Here is a 23,202-nt window from a genome sequence, read left to right on the forward strand (position 1 = left end):
GTCTGAGAGAGAGGGAAGAAACTAGGCCTCAATGTCAGCGGTAAATATACATTACAAGGTGGTGGTGGGGCTGTGTGATGCCAGAGTTTGACTGTTGATGGAATCAGGTCGAAGTGAGCACGTTGGGAAACGGGAAAAGTTTGAATTGCAGTGACATCTGACTTAGACTGCAGAAATCCGAGCAGAGGTTGTCTGTTGTTCTGTCTGTCAAATCAGACCTGATCAGTACGCCACTTGAAACGCTCTGATCAGGAACCTGGGCTTTTGTACTACCTGTCAATAAGTGAACCCACCAGTGTGTCTGGAGAGTTACTGCAGGTGTCCCCACAAGCCGCTGCGCTGCCTCTCTAGGAGCTGTGCGTGTTTCTGACATCAGTGGTGTGGGCGCCATTTCAGCATAATCGTTTAGTGACAAATTGCTGGTGAAGAGATGATAAGGAATTGCTGATTTTATCAACTAGATGTGAGAACAAATCAAACAAATGTAACAGAAAAACACTTGCTGGGAAGCAGGACATGTCTTTCAGGAGCAACTTAATTGTCTTCCTGCTCATATAAGGGAAGTGGTGTGTAAATGTTGAGCTGAAGAACTAAAACCACAGCCAAGTGGTTGCCACTCGTAGTCTTAAAGCTGAGTGAAACTCATGTCATGGCACCACTGGTAATGCATCTTCTCCACACAGGAAGTAATGAGTCCCAAGTTAGGCTGGAGACACAATCTCAACCGGCTGTGTCACCGGCTGAGTCTTAAGGTCTTTTGCTTGTGGCAGAAGTTTTGTTTACCACAAGTGGCTCCCTGTTAGCTAGTTGGAAAGCACAACTGTAGCACAACCCAGTTTCCGTTTTCTCTTTTTCTGCCCTGATTCACTTTGGCTGAACGGCAAATCAGAAAGCTGTGTCTCGCCAAAGGCCTCCGCCACTGATTCAGTATGATGAATTGTTTGGTAAGCCGCTGAGGTGAACCGAGGAGTGCCAGTGGTGCAGGACACACCACTCAAACTGTAGGCAATCATCAGCTGCAGATGCCCAACCCGATTTCCCCTCGGGGATCAATAAAGTATTTCTGATTCCCAGTAAGAGTTTCCAAAAAAAAAAAAAAAAAAAAAAAAAAAACAGCAGGAAGTGAGCAATTTGTCAAATTTGGCATTTTCAGCCAATAGTCAGTGATAAGGAGAGGGAGAAAGACAGAGAAAGCCAGGGAGCACAAGAGAGAAACCCAGCCAGGGCGAGAGAACAATTGAGTGAGACACAGAGAAAGTGATAGAAATGGTAGAGTGGAAGGTTCATTTTCTCAAGTATCGTCCTCCACCAATCTCATTTCCCAGAGCTCTTCATTAGTCCAGTTCCAGTGCCATCTTCATCATTGCAAAGATCCTTCAGCAGCACTTTTTTTTATTATTACTTCCACTCTTTTGGATGGTTTGTGAAAGCCTCTGTATCAATCATCAAAACTTGAGGCTGTCAAAGGTTGAAAGGCGGACAGGGGAGAGGAGAGGTGAGGAGAGGAGCAGAGAGCCAGGAACATTTTTAATGATATCCACACTCTAGGATTTTAAAGCAATAGTTCATCCCAAAAATGAAAATTCAATCTTTATCTGCTCACCCCCTTTGGTAGTGGAAACCTCAGTGAATTTCCTTTGACTGCCAAACACTCAGCGAGTTAGTTCCTGCAGCTCCACCACAACCTGCCAACAGTTTAGCAGACTGGGATTTGGTTGTTTAAGGTTCCAAAACAGGCATAAAAAGATAGAATTCAGATTTCCCCACAGCTGTCAATCAGCTGGTACTGCCTCACGGAGGACCCGGTTGATTCATTAGAGAAGGTGGTGCATAGGAAAAGCCTTTTGGTACTACATATGTAGCTCGTAGTGTTTTTGTTTTTGTACGAATACACAGCTAGACATTAACCGGGACCCTGGACCTAAATTTTCAAACCCAACTCAAACTTTGCCCAAAAGAGTTCAGTCCAAACCCAAACCTGAGAAAAACAAGCCTTAGCCTGAGCCTGATTCAAGCCCCACATAGACAGTCATTCATTTCTCTGCAAGATGATGATCGCACACTCAACATTTTCCTGCTTTGTAATTGTGTGATATGGTTTGACAGGTGAGAGGAGTCTCACTCCCAGATGGACAGGAATCATAAAATAGATCATGAAACAGGTTACTGTCTACAACTAATAATTTTACACCATAGCTTAATAAAGCTTATCAAATTGGCCAGCAGCTGCTGACAGCCCACACAGGACAAACCGAAGCAGACTGTACTGATCTCTGGCTCTGGCTGCAGATAGTATTTTTTTAAAAATAAAAATAAAAAAAATAAAAAAGGTTCAGGGTTCGGTTGCGGTTATGTTTGGGCTGAGCAGTTTAGTTGGAAATTATGCCGGAACCCACCTGATCCCAGCAGGTGCAGGCATGAATATTGATGAACAAAGACCTCATCCAGTCCAGATACAATTTCGTCAACGAAGATGGCAACAAAAAATGTTCGTCAATGGACAAGACCAGATGAGCTAAAAATAGATCATAGATAATAACAACTTTAACGACATGTATGCTTGGTTTTTGTTGATGAGACAGGATGAAAATGTTATTAGTCGCCTTTACTGATACTTATATGTATCTTATATATAACTTATATGTATTTTAGACATAAGACTAAGACTATATCAAAATCAGCTGCCAAAATTTACACTGCACCAAAACCATCATACTTGTTTTTTTGTTTACATGTTTTTTTTTAGATCAGTTGTTTTTCAGTCATTTGCAATGCAAGTTTTTATTCCAGCTTCACACAGCAGCAGCAGATTTTACTGCTCAGCTCCATTTCTCTGGTTGAAATCTCTTCAGGAGCATAGCAGGTACATACAAAATGCATTGGAGAGCCTCCAGTATTACACTGGTGTAATGTGGTTGCATTCATAGCGAGGTTGTGAAGAGGTCACTGTATTATAGATAAGGACCACACACACATTGAACCTTGAGAGAGAGGAAACACTGTGCTTCCGTTTAATATGCAACACTGTGTGGGATCACATTAGTTTAAAAAGTAAAATATGCAAATCACAATGTGCATATGGGAATTAATATCAGGCAGAGCTGTGGTCTTACTTGGTCGAGCACCATCACTTACGCATAATCCACTGCAGCACCTATTGGCTGCCATCAGTGGAAAGAGGAAGCTTGGGCAATGTTTTACAAACTAAATGTACCTTGTTATAAAAGCGACATGAAGCAGCAAGCCGGCTGAATGGAAAAACAAAGTGTTCTTGTAATCACAGACAAGCTGACCAACGATGCCAGTCCCTCTCATATAGTTTTGATTATATCACAGGTTTAAGTTTTAATTAGTCTGACGGACACATGAATTTCACAGCCTCTTGAGAGACGAGAGATTTTTAAAGTGTTTGTGATTTTTATTTGCTGATTAATTGCAGATTACGATGAATATATTGTGCATATACTCATAGAGTTTTTTACCCTCAACCTTTACCCTTTAATGCGTGTAATAATCAAAAAACTACGAAAAAAAAAACCCAAAACTTTAAACCTTTGCTGTGTGCCCAGTCCTTTATTTGAGTGTCTTACGTAAGAATTGGAAACTTGAGACCTATTTAGAGCTATAGATATCGACATTTGATTCAATACCACATCGAAAACAGAAATCCCATTCAGCACACACTCCTTCATTTTACTTTTTACTTTGCTCCTGTCCATATGATATACTCAAAAAGCAGACTTGTATTTTTGCATTCCAGTGTGGGCAGACATTTTCCAAAAAAAAAAAAATTGAGATGAACGTTTCATTTTCAAAAACATCCATATCCATTTAGATGTGTCCTCGTAAAATGAAAAGTTATTGATACAAACTTGGTATGCACAATTCAGACCAGTTTACAGTCTGTTGACAGAGAGGAAAGACAAATATGTCATTTATAGCATAAATACAATATTAGCAGTGAAGATGCTACAGAGCGTGCAAAGTGCAATGAGAAGATTTACTAATTTGTGGCCATGAGATATAATTCGTTCCCTCAATTTAATTAACTCATTCCCACTATTTAGTTAATTCGTGGCCACAAGATATAACTTGTTCTTTCAATTTAATTAACTCATTCCCACATTTTAGTTAATTTGTGGCCATGAGATATAACTCATTCCTTCAATTTAATTAACTGCTTCCCTGTAAGGAAGCATGTCTATGCCCCGTCCACGCCTGGAGGTCATTAAAAGCAGATTTGTAATACTTATAATCAAAACATAAACTGCTGACAAAAACAAATGGCAGTCTTAGGAGGAGCCATATGAGATTCAGAATGTGTTGTAATGCCTGTTCGATGCAATACAATTCATTTAATTCAGTCAGATTTGGCCATTACATTAGAACAACTCATGTTCACTTATAAATCCATGATATTGTGTCACCATGGCTGGCAGTGTACTTCAGCTATGTCTTGAATTCCCAAAAGAGTGAATAAAGTTAACTCAATTTACATAGAAAAAAAAAAAACCTGTTTCTTTCGACTGAATTGCCCCCATTCTAAATTCGAAAGACCTTTTTAATCTTCTGCTTTCTATTTATAAATCAGTGTCCTCTTCACAGGGCAGGCAGTCTGAGAAAATGCATATTAGAGTGGCATTTTGAAACGCCATACTTCTCAGAAAACGAAGAGCACCACTCATCTCTGGGGAGGGAGGGTTTTGAAGCAGACACATACTAATTATTTTTGGAAGCATCGAAAAGCGTCCTCTCATCTGAGTTATTTTGTCAAGTTCAGGACTGTCAGTAATGGGGCCTGAATGACGGTGCTGACTAAGTCATCTGTAATTAGAGGACTGTCTGCTCAGCACTTTAATGTAACACTGTGGCATTCGCTGTGGCTCCGGCTCCGAGGCATCGGGGGACTACAGGAAAACCACAGGGAGAAGAGAACCGCTCATTCAATATGCATTTTTGAAGGCCAGTGCCAATCAGTTTTTACATTGAAGCTGCAACTTTGCCAATATATTCAGCCGATATTTAGTATCTTTAAATATAACAATGCCACATATTTTAAAAAATGTCCAATTGAAATGGTTGCTACAATGTTTAAAGGTAGTTGCTAGGGACTTCAAAGTGGTTGCTAGGGGTGTCTAAGTAGTTGCTACGGTGTTACTAAGTGGTAGCTATAGTGTTACAAGGTGGTAGCTGAAGTTTTCTAGGTGGTTGCTTGGGCACACTAGGTGGTTGGTAAGGTATTTGTTGGCGGTTTCTCAGGTGTTTGTAGGTGGTTGCTAAGATGTTTCGAGATTTTTTTTTTTTTTTTTTTTTACAGTGAACTAGGTGGATGCTAGGGTGTTTGTAGGTGGTTTCTAGGATGTTTCAAGAGGTTGAAGGGTTTTTGTTGTTAAATGTAACAACTACGTGGTTGGTAGGGTGTTGCTGTTTGTTTGCTAAGGTGTACTAAGTGGTTTCTCAGGTGTGAAAAGTGGTTGCTAGTGATTTCTCATGGTTGCAAGGGATTTCTAGGTGGTTGCAAGGGGTTTCTAATTAGTTGCTAGGGTGTTACTAAGTGGTTGTTAAGGTGTTTGTCGGAGGTTGCTCGTGTAAAAGGTGGTTGCTTGGATGTACAAGGGGGTTCCGATAGTGTTTTCTGTGGTTGCTCAGGTCTAAAGGGTAGTTGCTAGAATGTTTCAAAGTGGTTGCTAGGGTGTCTAAATGTTTGCTAGAGGTTTTTTTTTTTTTTAGGTAAGGAGGCAATTAGGTGGTTCTTAGGTTGTTGTGGTTGCTAAGGTGTACTGGGTGGTTGCTCAGATGTAAAAGGAGGTTGTAGAGTGCGTCTAGGTGGTTGCTAGTTACTTGAATGGTTGCGAGGGTATTGGCACATAGATCCTCGGGTTTGCCAGGGAGACTGACATGAAGTCCTAATGACATCAGGTTGACATCAGTGACAGATTTTTTTTTCTCTTTTACCTTTATTAATCTGGGATGTGCTTTATTACTGTGTTTGGTGTATTTAATTCGCACCTGTTGACATTCGAGGTGTTTTACCTCAGGAGCTCATGCATCCCTGTGTGAGTATGTACTTCCTTGCCTTGTATAAAAAAAATTTAAAAAAAAGAGTTTGGCCCAGTAAAATCCTCTGCTTTACAGGAAATTATGTGTTTTACAATCATAATTTGGTTCAAATAAAGAGAAGAAGAACTGGGTAGTTAGCATGAGCTAGGGATGGTGAAAATGGAAAATTTTCTTGGTCGACCACTGGGCCTCATTAATCAGTTTATTTCGGTTTAACCGAGAATATTATTTGACTGTCTGTTAAGTTTGCAGACAGTCAAGAACGCGACCTTGTCCTTTCTGTACCACGGATCTCCCCTCAGCAGGCCCAAAACCAATTCAGACATAAGATAATATGGAACACCATTCATTCTGAAGTCAAATATTGTACACAGCCTACATGATATCCTACAAACATTATGTAATTTACGCATGTTGCTTACCGTGGTGTAGAAGAAATCTCTCTCTCCTCGTGAAAAATATTGTCTCCAGATTCCTCGATGAGTCTGCTTGGTGGTTTTATGACTCTTGCAGACTTGCATGACAAACTTTGTTCAAAACTATACGTGATCACCATGAGCTTGGCTCACTTCTCCGGCCTGTCTCTACCGAGCTGAGCTCTGTGCGTCCCGTCGCCATGTTTACCGTATTAAACTGTATGTGGGTTCATGAGCAGCTTCTTAGCTTTCAGGAACAGTTGGAATTTTTTCGACAGAGCAAACTTTACGGAAGTTACGGTATTTACAATATGACATGCGCATTTGTGTCGGCAACGATACGTTCGGCCTTAAAATTAACCGACAAGATTATTTGGTTAAAGTTCAAACGGTCAACAACCGGTCAAACGGCCACCGGTTAGCATCCCTAGCATGAGCAGTGACAGCCACCACGGCTGATCAGGCAAGAAAAGAGAAACTCAAACTCAAAAGGATGCCAAAGTCCCACCCACACTGTTTGACTGACAGGTGACCCTTCAATAACTTTCAAATTGGGGCTTTATATGTCCAAGTATTGTCTCTGCAGGCTTTGTGTGACTGTCTGCACCGACAATAACACATTGAGCCACTTTACTGATGATGATAATCACACCTGCTTTCTCACAATCCATGTCTTAGTTGTCTGAAGGTTTTAAAATTCTTCTTCTTTACCTGTCTCCCACATCTTCCCCAAAGGACTGATAATGTGGATTTAACAGATGAAATCAGTGCAGGATTAGAGCCTGCACCTGGATTCTGCTGGTTTCTGTGCAAATCCACACAAATAAATCCCTGCTAAAAGAAAAATAGGCTCAAGTTCTTCTTTTTTCGTACAGTGAATCAAGTGTCTGCAGACTTATAATTCACCGTTTATTTGATTGAGTAAATATACACACCAAGCACTGGTATTAGAGAGTTTGAAAGGCTTATCAGGGTTTGTGTGTGTTTTAAAATGTCAGAGAAAGGCCTGAATGCATTTTATTTCTGTTTTAATATGAACAATACATTTCATGACTGCATTTTTGTAAACATGAAATGTTCAGATTGTATGTGATTGTTATAAACATATTGGTGAAGGGATACAGAAAGCCATAGTGTAAGAGAAAACAGCAAGAGTCCTCACAAGCTGAATAAGAATTGCAAGCATGAAAGCACTCGATAAAAAAAAAAATATTCTAGAAGGTGAGAAAGTGAAATGTCAACAGTCTAAATTTACCAAATATGCCTGAGTACATTATTAATGCACAAGGAGGCCCAAATCTCCTGCTCAGTGCTCTTACCAGTAACTTAACAGCTCTCCCTGGTGGCCAGTTGGGTGCACTGCAGGTCACTTGTAAAAGGTGAATAATTTCCTGCACATGAATAAATGTATGAGGACACATCTCCTCTAGGGCTGTGAGTGACACTGGATTTCCAACATCTGTAGCACTTAGGTGTGTTTTTTTATTTTATTTTAGCATGAATTCACAGGAAGGAAGCATGAGGGGTTTTACAAAGTGAGAACCAGAGCTTGTTAAAAATCCCTGCCTCTGTCATCCTCTCTGCTTGGTTTTAAATCACTGGAGCACCTCAGTCGTGGGCTGAAGTGCCCTCCTCGTGGTACTTATTGATGAACTAAAGTTAATCTCATTCACTCCTCATCTCATTATTTTCCCTCACTTATAAGTCGGGGCTTTTCAAACTTCTCTACGTTCTGAACCTCCAAGTTGATCCCTGTTTCGTGTGATTTTGCCCAAGAGAATCAAGACATTTTAGCTTTCAATCTCACACTTGAATTCTGACAAATAGATTCAGATTGGTGAGAAGAAAGCGTAATGTTAAAATAATCACTCATACTTGTTCTGTGTTATCAATTTCTACTGAATTCAATTATAGCAAAATTAAATTATTCCGCCTTTTCTTGAGGAGACCCTCTGGAAGCCCCTCACAGACCCTGGTGGGGCTCAAACACCACTGTGAAAACCACTGCCCTGGACAAAATGAAAATTTAATTTAAAAAGTCACTTCAGTGCTTCTCAGCCACCACATGAAAAAAAAAAGACTTGCATGTGCTGATTGTATCTGTACTGGGTCATTGGGAGTGCTGGCAGGATGTGGTATACTAAATTACTAACACCAGGTTACAGAACAGTGAGACAGAAAGTAAGAGGACAACAAGATTTTTTAAATACTGATGGAAACAAACATTACAGCAAAACCGTTATTAGGATGCTTCTGTTAAATAAATCTGTTCTTATATGAGGTCAAAAGTCAAATAATCAGTGGCAGCTCAAATCAACATAAACTAAAACACGCATTTCAGTGTATTCACTGAGACCCTTAACCTTTTCCTAGAAAATGACATTCCACAGGTAACAGGTGTCACACTCTTGATGTTCATGATGGAGCAAAGCTGCACTCAATTAGCAAACCTGGGCCTCTCATGTTTTTGGATACTTAATGCAGATAGCAAAACAATAAAAAAGTAAAAAAAGTAAAGTATCCATTGACTTTCAGTTGAGTACGGTTAATATAGAGCCAGTCTTCTTTGAAATGTTCAAGTTCAAGTTCAAGATTTTATTTGTCACATGCATGAATGTACGGGTACAGCAGCAGTGAAATGCGATTGCAACAACTCCAGCACTGTGCAAGTAAAAATAGATAAGAATAAAATAGATAAAAAATAAAATAAAAATAAAATAGAAAGTATATATAACACTCCTATATACAATATACAACAATATACAATTAGTACAAATAAGTAGAAAGTAAGAAAGTAAGAAGTGTAAAAGAGTTGTGATGTAGATCATCTGTGCCCCTCCCTCCCCTCCTCTGTCTTTGCAGATCATCAATGAGCGCTACAGGTCGTACAGCTGGGTGGCCGAGCTGATCCAGGTCTTCATCGCCATCAGCATCACCGTCTCCTTCCTGGTCATGGGATCTGCCATGAAGCACACCAGTATGATTATTATTCCTACTTATCTGGGATGGGACGACCCACTCATGAGACGGGGTTCACAATTCGATACAACCAAAATACAACATAATGCACTTATATCTCAACAGAGTGTCACTGTGGGGAATTACATAAATCTTTCTAGCAAAGGCGGTGGCCTCCTCGGGCACAAACGATTTAAAAATGTCAGATAGATGCACGACTTTTTGTCCAGCACCACCGTTTTGCCAAAAGTTCAATTCATGCACAATAACGGCACAAATTCCAGGGACATAATTAATATCACAATTATGTTTTCCATTATGTTTCCCAAAAGTTGCATATTTTTTGTGTTGTGATGTATTGACTTTTGATAAATTGTCCCATCCTTAGTGGTGATGTTTCATCCAGTACTAACAGTTGTATTAGTTGCAGTTGCAGGTCAGTGTAAAGGTAATGGCAGCATTTGCAGTGGAAGTATGAAAAGTAAAATTAGTCATGTGAAGAATGCTTCCTCTGAGTATTAAATTGTACCGACAGCTTGAAAAATGGTTTCAACCAGGCAGATAAATCCTCAAGTTCCAGTGTCATAATGAAAAAAAAAAAAAAAAAAAATCATCAAAATTACTTGAGCAAAATTAAGGCCTACAATCAAAAAGTTCCTTCAGTCATGGTATAAGAGTTAAAATGTAGTTCAGTATGAAAAGTAAAAGTAGTCACTATGAGGAATGTTCCCTTTCAGAGTTAAATCATCGGTGCATTTACCTGTGAGCGTTTTAATGTCGTAACTCCAACTGTTACTTATCTCATTGGCTAGTTTACTCTCTAACAGCACAGTGCATCTGATTGTTTTGGATGGAAAAGCTTCTTCTGCAAAGTAACTAGAGACTTCAGCCGTCAGATAAATGTAGAGCTGTAAAATGTGCAATATCTCCCTCTGAAATGTAGTGCAGGAAAAGTAGAAAGTCTCACAAAATGTATGTAAAATACTCAACTTTCCACCTCTGGTATTAGCAGCATTAGTACTTGTAGTAATACAAGTGTAACAGGAATCAGCTGTAGCAGAATCAGTAGCAGCAGTTCAATCAGGAAACACGAAGACGAAAATAAACAAGAGACCTGTGGAATGAAAAAAAAACATATTTATTAAGCAAATCGGAGGGACAGGATTTCCCAAATGGCAGAGCCGAGAGTAACGAGTCAGCTCTGAAAGACGGCACAGACATGAAGGAACGAGGTTACAGTGCAGATATGGACAGAGTGACAGCTGGGTGAGCGGGAGGCGGAGATTCTGATTGGTTCTCTGAGAGGAGAGCAGAACAGCAGGCGAGCTGATTGGCTCTCTCTGAGGCTGACTTACATGGAAGTGGCTTAAAAGGAATGGAGAGAGAGAGAGTTGTGAATGGGGCCGTGAGAAAAGGGGGCAGATGGTTGGAAGAGAAGAGCCGTGCGAGGCAGAGAGGCTCACCATCGGCTAATGATGTGAAGGATGGAAGTAATCCTCCTGTCTCAACTCACGTTTAAAACTACATTAGTAATATCAGCAGTTTTCCAAGATAATCTGAAAACGTCACACTGTCACTAGAGTGAAAAAGATGTATTTTAGTTGTGTCTTTGATTTGTTTGACTGTTTGTTGCAGTTGACGGGCTGGTGAGCTCCATGTGGAGCAGCAGACTGGACGGGCTGTCTAAAGCCTGGGAGCGACGGCTGCCTGCAGCGCTGCACGTCTGCTCGGCCAGAAGGTAACCAGGCAGCATCAGGACCAGCACACACGACAAGGAGGCCTCCTCACGTTAAACACACCGGTCACACCTCATTTAGTCCTCAGCTCAGTCATTTTCACCCTCAGCAGGATCCAGAGTAGTCATGACCTCCGTGCTCACTGTGAATCAGAGGAGCGCCAAAGAATGATCAGCATCTGAGTCTCAGCGCTGCTTCACTGTTTCTGCAGAGCCGGTCGCACTCATTTATATATACATTTATATATTAAAACTGAAACTGTCAGCTGTAAATCTCCTCCTCTTCTGTGGTTTGAGCCGCTCACAAAACTGGCGACATCTCTGGCAAAGTGCCCACACTGTGACGATTAAAAGTAGCTCATTCTAAACCCCTGAAACACTGAATCTTTGTCTCATAGCACATTTTTACTTTTACTTTTTTTATTAAGTTTTAAAAATAAAATATCAATTGGCCACATTGTTTCCCTTCCTTAAAAAACAAAAAGCAAATGCAATGAAAAATAGAAAAAGTCTTTCAAGATTTTATCAGTATTGAAGGAGGTTTTTTTTTTTTTCAGATAATTATAATATTTGTGTAGTATCCAGTGTGAGTTATTGCAAAATGACATTCATGCATCTAAAAGTGACCAAGGTGTGCACTCATGTTTTGCAGCTGTGAGGTTTATTTACAGTCTAATAAGTCTAATACAATGTAAAAAAAAAAAAAAAAAAAAAAAAGCCACACTTCTTACACACTTATTTACTTCCTTACAAAACAGGAGAGTGGACCTTCGCCACTTTCATATATTTGAATTCTCTGGCAGCTCCAAGCATTCAGAACAAAGTGTGCAGGGTGTTGAGCCCGTCTTCTGTAATTCCTAATTGTCAAAAAGTTTTTTCCATTTCAAACGAGTGGAAAAAGTTTTTTTTTTTTTATTGGTAATGTTGAGAAAAAATTGTCATGGCAGCCGGCAGGACTCCACTCTCTCCACTGCAAACCTCTGGTCATTTCACAGGCTATTTGCTGTTGCTCTGCCTTCCCTGTTCTCTCTCTCTTTCTCTCTCTCTCTTTCGTTCCTTTCCCTGCTGGTTTATTATTTTATCTATATTTCCTGTCTCCCTGTCTCTGGTCATTTGCTCAGCCACGTAAAGCAGGAGGAGGAGGAGGAGGAGGAGGAGAATGATTTCTCCCCCATGGCAGTGTAATAGGAAAGTCCTTCAAGCATTCAGGATGCTTACTCTGACTAATTAAGTTGATTTCATGGTACAGAACCAAAGAACTAACTCTCTCTCTCTCCCTCTCTCTCTCTCTTTCCCTCTCCCTCTCTCTCTCTCTCACAGCATGGCCAATAGATTGATGTCATTGCTTGCATTTGGTGTCATCTTTATCGTGTCGGCTTGTGATCCCAGGGTAAATGGCTCATTCTTCAACTGCACACACACACACACACTCTCTCTCTCTCTCTCTCTGTTACTGTATGACTTCTGCTGCCACTTCCACTACTGCTGCTTCTACTGTTAAATGCAATGATATTTATATTACTACTACTACTAATAATACAGTATTAACAGAAAAAAAGATTGGTTACTTCCTCAAAATGACAGGGGAGGATGTGATACCTTGTCTGGAAATTGTTTCAAATTTGTTGTGAACATTTATGCATTTATGTGGCTCTGTTGATTTTGGCGACCCTGTGACCTGCTCACGTTAGAAACGAACCCCAGCACTTTACGCACTTCCTGACCAAAACGTTCCTAATCCTGACTCCAGCCTTCACCTCGTGTCGACTGAAACCTCTGTCAGAAAGCAGCGGCGAATGATTTTGCCCATGACTCTTCCTGAGGCCCCACCGCTTTGCCAGACGTTGAGTTTGTGCCCCATAAACAAAACCAGCCGATGTTGTTCAGGTGGAAAGTTGCTGTGGTCACCAGGTGTAAAATAAAGCTTCCAACACCTGTTGAGGCCCAAGCCTGTGGAGCAAATCATCTGACAGGAGCATTCACTGTTATTGAAAATGGATATTATCTGGTGAAAGTCACACTGCCTGACATTTTATCTTTTGAATATTTGCCAATAGAAAACCCAGATAATGGATTGTGGCTCCACAGTTTTGTAATAGGAAAATAAACAGAGCCCGTGACTGTCAGACACCAAAACTCACTGCTGACCAACTTTGGGTTTCATGGATTTCTTTATTTGTTGAGGCGAGTGTGGAGCAGTTTTGAAGCTTCAGTATTTGCAGTTTATGAAATCACTGCTGTCCACTTATTAAAGGTGTGTTGCTTGTTTCCACAGGGCTTCGTGGTGATGCTGGATAAAGTCGTGTCTTTCTCTCTCAACACTGAAGTGGGGCTCTTTGTCTTCGTCATGCTGCGAGCTTCCAGAGCCAACAGGTTCCAGTCAGTAACTCTCATCCTCCTGGTTTTTTTTTTTTTATTAATGTTTAGAGCCTTTTCTGCCTCCGGTAGCAGAAAACTCTGTGACGTTTACCAAAGTAATTACAAAGCTGAAATCTTTCACTCTCAAAGACACACCTCAGCTGGAGCAATCAGTTGTATAAGAGTGAGCACAGTGTGTGTGTGTGTGTGTGTGTGTGTGTGTGTGTGTGTGTGTGTGTGTGTGTGTGTGTGTGTGTGTGTGTGTGTGTGTGTGTGTGGGTCGAGTCTGTGCAGAAACACAGCAGCTCTCAGTCTGAGCAGCTTCACAGATCTTGTTGATTCTGCCAGATTCTGGGTTGTTTAATTTAGTTTAGTTTATTAATTTATTATGTTGTGGACAGTCCCAATTAATTAACTGCAATTCAGTGACAGTAAAAAAAGCAGCTTTAGCCAACATGGCTAATATCCTGCTGTAGTCCCCGGCCAGATGACAGTAGGCACCCTAAAAAACAACCAAAAACAACAATATATTACAGCACTCTGATTAAAAAGAGAGGGTTAACACAGCTAAGAGAAATGATAAATCAGTAAAGATGAGAGAGAACAGTGAAACATGCAGAGACAGCACATGGAAACATACAAAAGCAGCACATGAGTTACCTGAGTTTTATTATCCGTGACTAAATCTCGACTCCAAACTGCAGGTGATGCCCAGAACTCTGGTGGGATCCATAATTTTTCCAAAATTTGTGAATTTCCTTCGGGATGAATAAAGTATCTATCTATCTATCTAATAGCGCCATACAGACGTGTTGCTGAAATGTGATTTATGGCTAATTGATATTCTCCTCCTGACCTCGCTGATATTTATCTGTTTCAGTTGATGTTCTGTTGAGTCTGTAGTTTCATCTGTGGAGTGTCAAAGTAAAGAAACTCAACATTCTTCTATAGGTTTTCTTTTCTCTCAGACATACACTACTCACAAAAAGTTAGGGATATTTGGCTTTCGGGTGAAATTTCAGGATGAACCTAAAATGCATTATAACCTTTACAGGTGAACTTAATGTGACCTTCTGTAAACTTTTGAATGCACATGTCCAACTGTTCAGTGTTTCAGTACTTTTTGCACAAGTTGCTGTTCTCTAACACGGAGTTTAACAGCAAAATTCACATCAGGTGTTTGATGCTCCAGCTCATCGAGGTCGTATCATTAGGGAACGGCTGCTGGAGACTGGGGTACCTCAGATGGAGTGTCCTGCACTTTCTCAGACCTGAATCCCCTAGAAAACCTATGGGATCAGCTGAGTGGCCGTGTAGAGGCTTGGAGCTCTGTACCCCAGAACCTCAATGTCCTGAGGGCCGCCCTTCAAGAAGAGTGGGATGCCATGCCTCAGCAGACAATAAGTCGACTTGTGAACAGCATGAGACGTCGTTGTCAAGCTGTAATTGATGCTCAAGGGCACATGACAAGTTATTGACACTGACATTTTTTGTTGTGGTATATCCACCACTGTTGTTGGCTTTTGTTTCAAGAAATTGTTTGAGATGAGGAAATCACCAGTGTATGCTTCTACTTAAATGCCCTACTTTCATGATATAATATCACTGTAGCGTGAACATTTTCCATTTTCCATAAATTTCACCCAAAAGCCAAATATCCCTAACTTTTTGTGAGTAGTGTATATGGTTTGTGTTACCAATAGAAGATCTCAGTAGGAGAAGGCAGAATGAACTTAATCCAACAGAAACTCAACATGTTTGTATCATATGACTCAGAGTCCACGTGTTTTCTTTACTTCTTATTGTAGTTTCTCACTTTTTGTACTGTGTATTAATAATTTAGTGAAAATAAATGCTCTCTCTCTCTCTCTCTCTCTCTCTCTCTCTCTCTCCATCAGACATCTGTCCATCCCTCTGCCAGTAAGTGGGCGGGTCTTCAGCCTCAGCTGGCTTCTTCCTGTTTACTTCCTGTTTGCGGTGGCCTATGACGTCGTGCAGACGCTGGTGGAGGCGGGGCATAACCTGCCGGTCTACGGCCACAGCCGCGGGCCGGCCAATCAGAGCCTGCCTGAGAGCCCGGCAGCAGCCAATCCCTCGTCTCTGCTGTGAGGAGGAGGAGCGCCCTCTGCTGCTCAGACTGATCAGCTCTCACAAAACAGGATCTGCGCTTGTTTGTTTTGGTTTTGGTTTTGGTTTGTCTCCATGTTTGTTGCCGAGCGCTCGCCGCTGCTGCACCCGCCAGAGCTCACCTGTCAATCAGACAGAGTGGGCGGGGCTTGGCTCTCAGCTGATGGAGTTTAATGAGTTTCTCTTTTCTTGGTCTGTTCAGCCGTGGAGGCTGTCGCTGCTCATGTTTACTAGTCCTCCTCCTCCTCCTCCTCCTTCTTCTTCTTCTTCTTCTCCTTCTACTTCTTCTTCTTCTTCTTCTTTATTCCAAACGAAGCAGGAAGCTGAAACGCATCACTTCCTGCACAGAGAGGATTTAGTTTTTTTTTCCAGGAATCAAATGACCAACCAGACACCAGAGTGTTAAAAGAAGGAAAAGTAAAAGCTGTCATGACCTTGGAAAGCTCAACAGTGATGACTGCCTCATCATCATCATCATCATCATCATCTTCATCTTCCTCAGCCTCCTCCCAGCACGAGGCACAGCGAGGCGCCTGCTGCATTTCTCACTCTGGACATCAATCAGGAGCTTAAAGCAGTCAAACAGACATTCCTGCATATAAAAAGGTCACAAACTACCACTTTAAATGAATGAATGATTAGTGTTATTATATTTGTTATGAGAGCGTCAGTGTTTCCTCTGTGTAGCTCCCACGACCCGCGCGAGAAAACTGGAGATTGATTTAAAAAAGAAGAAGAAGAGCAGAGGATAAAGGTGTGATTATTGAGTCTGACTGAACCTCACAGTGTTTGTGTTTGTGAGCTGACATGAAGGCTGCTGAGGGAGCAGCATCATCATCATCGTCCTCCTCTTCCTCCTCTGACGTCACCGAGCTCCCAGACCACGTTCACACGGCGGCCATGTTTCTCTGCCGGCACGCTCAGGGAGCAAAGCTTCAACTCCCTGATCATGTCGCTCTGTGTCTTTTGGAAACGCAGGAAATCTGACAAAAGGTTGTCGCTTCACTGCTTCCTGACTGATCAGCAACTGAGAAAACAATGGAGATCAAAATGTGGAGGGACATGGGGCCACATGTTTTTTTTTTATTATTTTATTTTATTTAGCAAAACATCAGAACAAGAATGAAATAACAATAGATTGTGCAGGTGAGATACAGAAAACCCCTAGGGGCTTATAGGAGAATCCCACCTCAAAATTTGATTACATAAAAAAAAGAAAAAAATGTCAACAAACATGTCAGGGTAAAATCCCCCGTTAGCGACCTTTAGCGAACCGCCGTGTGAATCTGGTCTGTGAGAGTCTTTTGGGCCCAAAAACAAAATGTTGCTTGGTTCCAAACATTTTAAACACTAAAATCTCAACTTCACACGTAACTTCGACCCAAACATCTACAGATTCGGGACAAAAACCAGAATCATCGCCCCAAAACAGCGCAGCCGCTAAAACCCCAGAGGAAACACTGACAGCATCGTCTCTCCTGAAGCCTGAACCCTCCAGACGTGAAGAACACTGCAAAAACTCAAAATCTTACCAAGATTATTTGTCTTCTTTCAAGTCAAAAATGTCTTATTATTAGTCAAAATATCTCATTACACTTAAAATAAGACATGATCACCTCAGAAGTAACTGGTTTTTAGACAATTGTCTCTTGTTTCAAGTGAAAATTTGCTTGAAACAAGTGAAAATTTGCTTGTTTCATTGGCAAAATTTGTTTCTTGTTTCTAGCTAATTTTCACTTATTTCAAGTGAATTTTCACTTTTTCCACTGGCAAATTTTGCCAATGAAACAAGCAAATTTTCACTTGAAACAAGAGACAGTTGTCTAAAAACAATTTACTTCTGAGCTGATCATGTCTTATTTTAAGTGTAATGAGATATTTTGACTAGAAATAAGACATTTTTGACTTGAAAGAAGACAAATAATCTTGGTAAGATTTTGAGTTTTTGCAGTGAAGAGGAGCCTCCTACCTGCACACAGGTGAGCCTCTGCTCACCTCACAGGGGTACCTCACAGTAAGTCTGACTTGTGAACATCAGTCCCCTGTGCAGGAGTGTGTGTGTGTGTGTGTGTGTGTGTGTGTGTGTGTGTGTGTGTGTGTGTGTGTGTGTGTGTGTGCATCATGAAGCTTCACATGAACGAGGACAAGGACGATCACAGAACCAACGAGGAAGAAAACTCCCACAGGTGTGATCAGCAGCTGGAAAACTTCATCTATCAGCTGAATTTGTCTTTATCAAGTCATTGGAAACGTTTCTCAGAGGCTGAGCTGAAGGGATCGTCTGGATAAGTTATTAAGTAGAAAATAGTTATTATAGCAATACATGATATATATTCTGGCTTTATAATGAAACTATATTTAAGGGTTTTTTAAGTGTGAGCATCATTTACCTGCTGCTTCGCCAAAGAAATAACGTGCCAACTGAGCTCCAGCTCTGAGCTGGACTTTTTGTTTTGTTTTGGTTTGGTTTGGATGCTCCTGCTCTTTTGGACTTAAAGGTGCATTTCACCTCATTACTGCTGTCCTGACACTTTGGCTGTGGTGGAGGAAAACGGCCCACTGACTGTGAAGATAACTCTGCACTGCAAAAACTCAAAATCTTACCAAGATTATTTGTCTTATTTCAAGTCAAAAATGTCTTATTTCTAGTCAAAATATCTCATTACACTTAAAATAAGACATGATCACCTCAGAAGTAACTTGTTTTTGGACAGTTGTCTCTTGTTTCAAGTGAAAATTTGCTTGATTCATTGGCAAAATTTGTTTCTTGTTTCTAGCTAATTTTCATTTATTTCAAGTGAATTTTCACTTTTTCCACTGGCACATTTTGCCAATATTTTTTGACTATAAATATTTTGACTAGAAATAAGACATTTTTGACTTGAAATAAGACAAATAATCTTGGTAAGATTTTGCGTTTTTGCAGTGTAGAGATGATTTTGTGTTTGTTGGTCCTGTCGGTCCTCTCAGGTGATGTAGGGCGTCCCGCGGCGGCGGCCATGTTGGAGGTCCTCCACTCCTGGGCCACGAGCCGAGTGTTTGTTTGGAAAGACAAGGTATATTTTGTGCTGATTTTGAGTGTAAACTGATCATTTAAGCACTGACACATGATCGACTTATTAGTTTGTGTTTGGAGAATGTTACATTTTTAGATATTATTACCTATTTAATTATCTATTAAATCCAATTTTATCACATTTCCATTAAAAAACAAGAGTCATGTTCGATTTGTTTGCAATAAAATATCCACATTGATTATGAACTCTCTATTAAAGCCTGATTCTTCCATAACTCAGGTTCTGCAGTGTGATTTGGGACGCTGTGTGTCGCTTGACTGACGTGGCAACATGTAAAAATCATTAACATTTCTTTCGTCACACACACACACACACACAAATGAACACTCCAGATTCTTAATATCAAAATATATTTTATTCTGGACTTTTGTGTCACTGATCTGATTGAAATGATAACAGATCTATGTGATGCAAGTTGCAAAAACAAACAGAACAGAGAGAAGGAGTCGACCCGCCGCCGAGCCGCCGGGCGACGTGATGCTCGTCAGGATGGGGACGCCGGTGAAGGTCGACTCTGCGACGGGACGCCGGCGCTCACGGACCCCGGCCGTCGTCACACAGGCGAGAAAAAAAAAAATAAACGTTTGTTGAGATGTTTTCAGTGTTTGTCTGAACCCGTGATCTTCTGCGACGCGGCGACAGACACAAACATCAGAGCTGCTTGGTGAGTTTGTGGTGTTTCCTAACGGGCCGGATCAAGTGCTTTGGATTCAGGGACGTCAACAAAATAACAACCAGGATGAAACATGAACACAGGGAACGAGGAGAAACTAAGTCAAATACAGAGACTGCAGTTAAAATTCAACAAATATTTCTTTGAGGCAGAAATAAATCTCACTGGTCGAGTGTAACATGACGTTTTGGGAGCAGATCAGCTCATGAATCAACTTATCAAGTCTCATTCCAGCGAACTTCATTTACCTGACCGACTCGAGGAGGAGAAACCAAATATTGAACCAAATATGAACTAAAGCTGAATGGTAGTGACTTATTTTTTTTTTTTTTTTTTTTTTTTTTTGGACCGCGGCATCCATGACCCTGCATATTAGACATATCACTAATCTGCTCGACTCGCTGCAGTTTATTTTTCCTGTTGGCATCAAAGCACAAATGTTAATAGTAAATAGCTGCCTCCTCTCTGACTTCTCATCTTTTTCACTCCTTCTTTCAAACATCAGAGCCCTGGCATATTAAAACGAGGGGACGTACGAAACTGAAAAAATTAAAACGTCAGCTCTGTAATCTGTGAACCTGCCAGCCGAGAGCAGCTGCAGGACGTTAAAATAAATTTAAAAAAAGTCCCCCTGTGCGTTCTGGGTCCTGTAACATTTAACATCGGCTTCCTTCCCCACGCCGACGAGCTGAGCGTCCCGTCCCGTCCCGGTCCAGGTGCGCTCAGGCCGCCCCGTCCCAGCGTCGACCTTCACCGTCCGCTGCAGCATCAAAGTAACAACATCTGTCAACTCAAAGAACAAGGAAATCATCACCGCCAATAAATCATCAATTTACATTTTTTTAAAATCTACAAAGAAATTACAAAAATGTAACTTTTTTTTTTTTAATCTTTCTTTTAAAAGAGTATAAAATGTCTCGTCAGTAGGGAATCTCATAATAAAACGTGAGTAGAATCCGGGTGAAGAACCGAGAATGAGCGCGAGAGGAAAAGATGAACCGCGACGCGTCAAAGGCAACAGCTCGACATTTTCCACGTCGCTCCGCCGCTTTCCCTTCGCCGAGGCCTCGTCACGTCGCGGGAAAAGGGCTACATGTGACCGTCAGCTGCCCCCGTTAGCCTGTTAGCACTGCTGCTGTTGAAACCAATGGGAGCTGCTAGCCGCTAAGCTAAAAGCTCTCTGGTTCCAGTGATTTCAGCGGCTCTCAACAAACCACGTGACGGACAGCGCGGCTGTGATGCATAAGGTTTTTCACCGCTCTGTGACGACAGTCTGGGGAGGAAAAACGACAGACAGACATCAAAACGTCCAGATGTTGCTTTAACGCTGGATCTGCTCCGGGGGCCGGTCACCAGAGGAGACATTTTTCTCGGTGCCGAGATCCTTTCTGGCTGCTTTTCCACGGGAGGACGGGAGCGACGGGGCTCGGAGCTGCTCGGGACGCGGGGCTGATGAAACCAGGAAAGCCTCGTCTTCCCGTCCTCGTGTGAAAGCAGCAGCCGGCCAGGCCGCCGGCCACCGGCCCGAAAAGTGCTGGAGAACAGACTGAAGCCCTCCACTCGCTGCCAGGGAAGTCCAGGATGGCTTTTGCCTCGTTTCATTTGGGGGGGAAAAAAATAAAAATACTAGACAATAAAAAAAAAAAAAAAGGAGGCTGGTCGCAGTTTTAGTCACAAGAACCTCAGAGGCCGAGCTGCTCTGGATGCCAAGAGTTTTCAGGGCATAAAAATGGAAATGTGGTCAGTGAAAATTAAAAATATGACATTCCTTTTTTAAATTCATGATCATGACTTTAATTATCTTGGAGCTTACCTCGACGGCTTCTGGTTTGTACAGCAAGAAGCAGATCACACTCCATCAGTTTACCCTCAGGGATCAAAATATTTCTGATTCTGATTCTGATCGACACCGTGAGCCGAGCTGCTCTCTGTTTTCTCTGTTTCCCACCGGGCTTCAGACTCAACGTTCAACCACAGAGGCTGAACTCATCCACTGAGATTATTCTGAGTCTGGAGCAGCTCTGCCTCTCATAAATAACTGCAACTAAACCTGCGACCTGCAAAAAAACTAAAACGTGCAAAAACACTGAGAATCAAAGTGTGACTGTAAAAGTTGTGGAAACAGGCCGGTCAGCTGATCGCATCTCGTCTGATGATCGGCCCGTCCTGCGAGTTCAGGGCAGGCGAACCAGCGAACCGTTGGTTTGGTGTTTCTTCAGCAGTGCAGACTCTGGACTGACTTTTTTTGGTCTCAGACAGAATTTTTCTGTTGCGTCTTTAATGAAAAACCAACCGTCTCGGCCAATCAGACGACAGCAGGAAACACACTGCAAAAACGCAAAATCTTACCAAGAATATTTGTCTTATTTCTAGTCAAAATATCTCATTACACTTAAAATAAGACATGATCACCTCAGAAGTAAATTGCTTTTAGACAATTTTCACTTGTTTCAAGTGAAATTTGCTTGTTTCATTGGCAAAATTTGCCAGTTGGAAAAAGTGAAAATTCACTTGAAATAAATGAAAATGAGCTAGAAACAAGAAACAAATTTTGCCAATGAAACAAGCAAATTTTCACTTGAAACAAGAGACAATTGTCGAAAAACAAGTTACTTCTGAGGTGATCATGTCTTATTTTAAGTGTAATGAGATATTTTGACTAGTAATAAGACATTTTTGACTTGAAATAAGACAAATAATCTTGGTAAGATTTTGAGTTTTTGCAGTGCACTCGCTCTCTGAGTCCGTCGGCCTCGCGGAGATTTGAACAATCAGACAGAAAAACCGCGACAGCGACCGGACCGGAGAGAGGAAACACCTCGAGCCGTTTTGTTTTTGTACAAATAATAAAAAAAAATTCACCCCATCATCTGTCCTGAGCCCGGGTGGGTTTACGGGGCCGAACCGATGGAGGAGAAAACGTCCACCTCCGTGTTCGGATGAGAACCGTACGACCGCCGATCGCCGCTCAAACGACGACTGAAAAACAGAGGAAAAAAAACAAATTTGCCACGTTGGTCTGAGGTGGCGCTCTGCCCCTCCCCCGAGAGAAAACAGATAAAACACTGAAATCAGAGATCTGAAGTTCAAAAAAAAAAAAAAAAAAAAAAAAAACCTAAGTGCCATCCTGTGTGATGGAGGAGGAGCTGATATGTCTGCACATGGAGATCCAACTACGAACAAAGATCAACACGTTTTCGATGTTTTTCGTTTGGATGATGACGACGATGAGCATGGTGGGTTTTTTTTTTTTTTTTTTTTAAGATCAAAAAAAGCAAAATAGCTTCCAAATTTTGGTACATATACGGATCTGTTATTTTTTTTATTTTTTTTTTTTATCTTGTTTTTGTTTTTTTGTTGTGTTTTTTTTATTTATTTATTTTTTTTTTTGTCTTTTTCAGTTTTTTTCTTTTTTTGACTGCGTCCCTTCTGCATCTCTGGAAGAGTCTCTGCACAGATTGAGGAAGAGGGGCGCCTCTTTCCTTCCACTTCTCCGTCTCTCCGTCCGTCCGTCCGTCCGTCCGTCCGTTCACCCCCGTGTCTGGACCTGCTGTGTCGGGTACTTGCTTCCTGTTCCTGTTTCCTGCTTCCTGTCTGTCGGTGGGCGGGGCCATGGTCGTGAGCGTGAGCAGTACGCGGGGCAGGCAGGGACAGTCATTTGGCTATGTACACATTCATGGTCGGTCCATGGCTTCCAACAAGCAGCAGCACTATTTCCGAAGGTCTAATACACACACCTGGACAGAGAGGAGACAGGTGAGTCAGCCTTCACAGTGAAAAACCCCAAAACCCCAAGAC

The 23,202-nt window shown here is 41.5% G+C and overlaps 2 protein-coding genes across 4 annotated transcripts in view; one reads left to right on the forward strand and one right to left on the reverse strand.

The window, feature by feature from the left end:
* The window catches only part of LOC115358517 (uncharacterized), a 136,888-nt gene extending 119,661 nt beyond the window's left edge, over positions 1–17,227 (forward strand). Inside the window, exons 14-18 of the mRNA XM_030050544.1 lie at positions 9,339–9,453; positions 11,070–11,172; positions 12,490–12,559; positions 13,445–13,548; positions 15,426–17,227. Of these exons, the coding sequence (XP_029906404.1) occupies positions 9,339–9,453; positions 11,070–11,172; positions 12,490–12,559; positions 13,445–13,548; positions 15,426–15,636 (603 nt within the window). The 3' untranslated portion in view covers positions 15,637–17,227. The remainder of the gene's footprint in view (positions 1–9,338; positions 9,454–11,069; positions 11,173–12,489; positions 12,560–13,444; positions 13,549–15,425) is intronic.
* A 5,392-nt stretch (positions 17,228–22,619) lies between these two features.
* tbl1xr1a (TBL1X/Y related 1a) overlaps positions 22,620–23,202 on the reverse strand; it is a 69,991-nt gene continuing 69,408 nt past the window's right edge. For all 3 annotated transcript variants that reach the window (XM_030049678.1, XM_030049677.1, XM_030049676.1), the window contains one exon: positions 22,620–23,141. In XM_030049678.1, coding sequence (XP_029905538.1) covers positions 23,115–23,141 — 27 coding nt within the window. In that variant the 3' untranslated portion in view covers positions 22,620–23,114. The remainder of the gene's footprint in view (positions 23,142–23,202) is intronic.

The sequence above is a fragment of the Myripristis murdjan genome, chromosome 4 (assembly GCF_902150065.1).
Source record: "Myripristis murdjan chromosome 4, fMyrMur1.1, whole genome shotgun sequence".
Taxonomy (NCBI): Eukaryota; Metazoa; Chordata; class Actinopteri; order Holocentriformes; family Holocentridae; genus Myripristis; species Myripristis murdjan.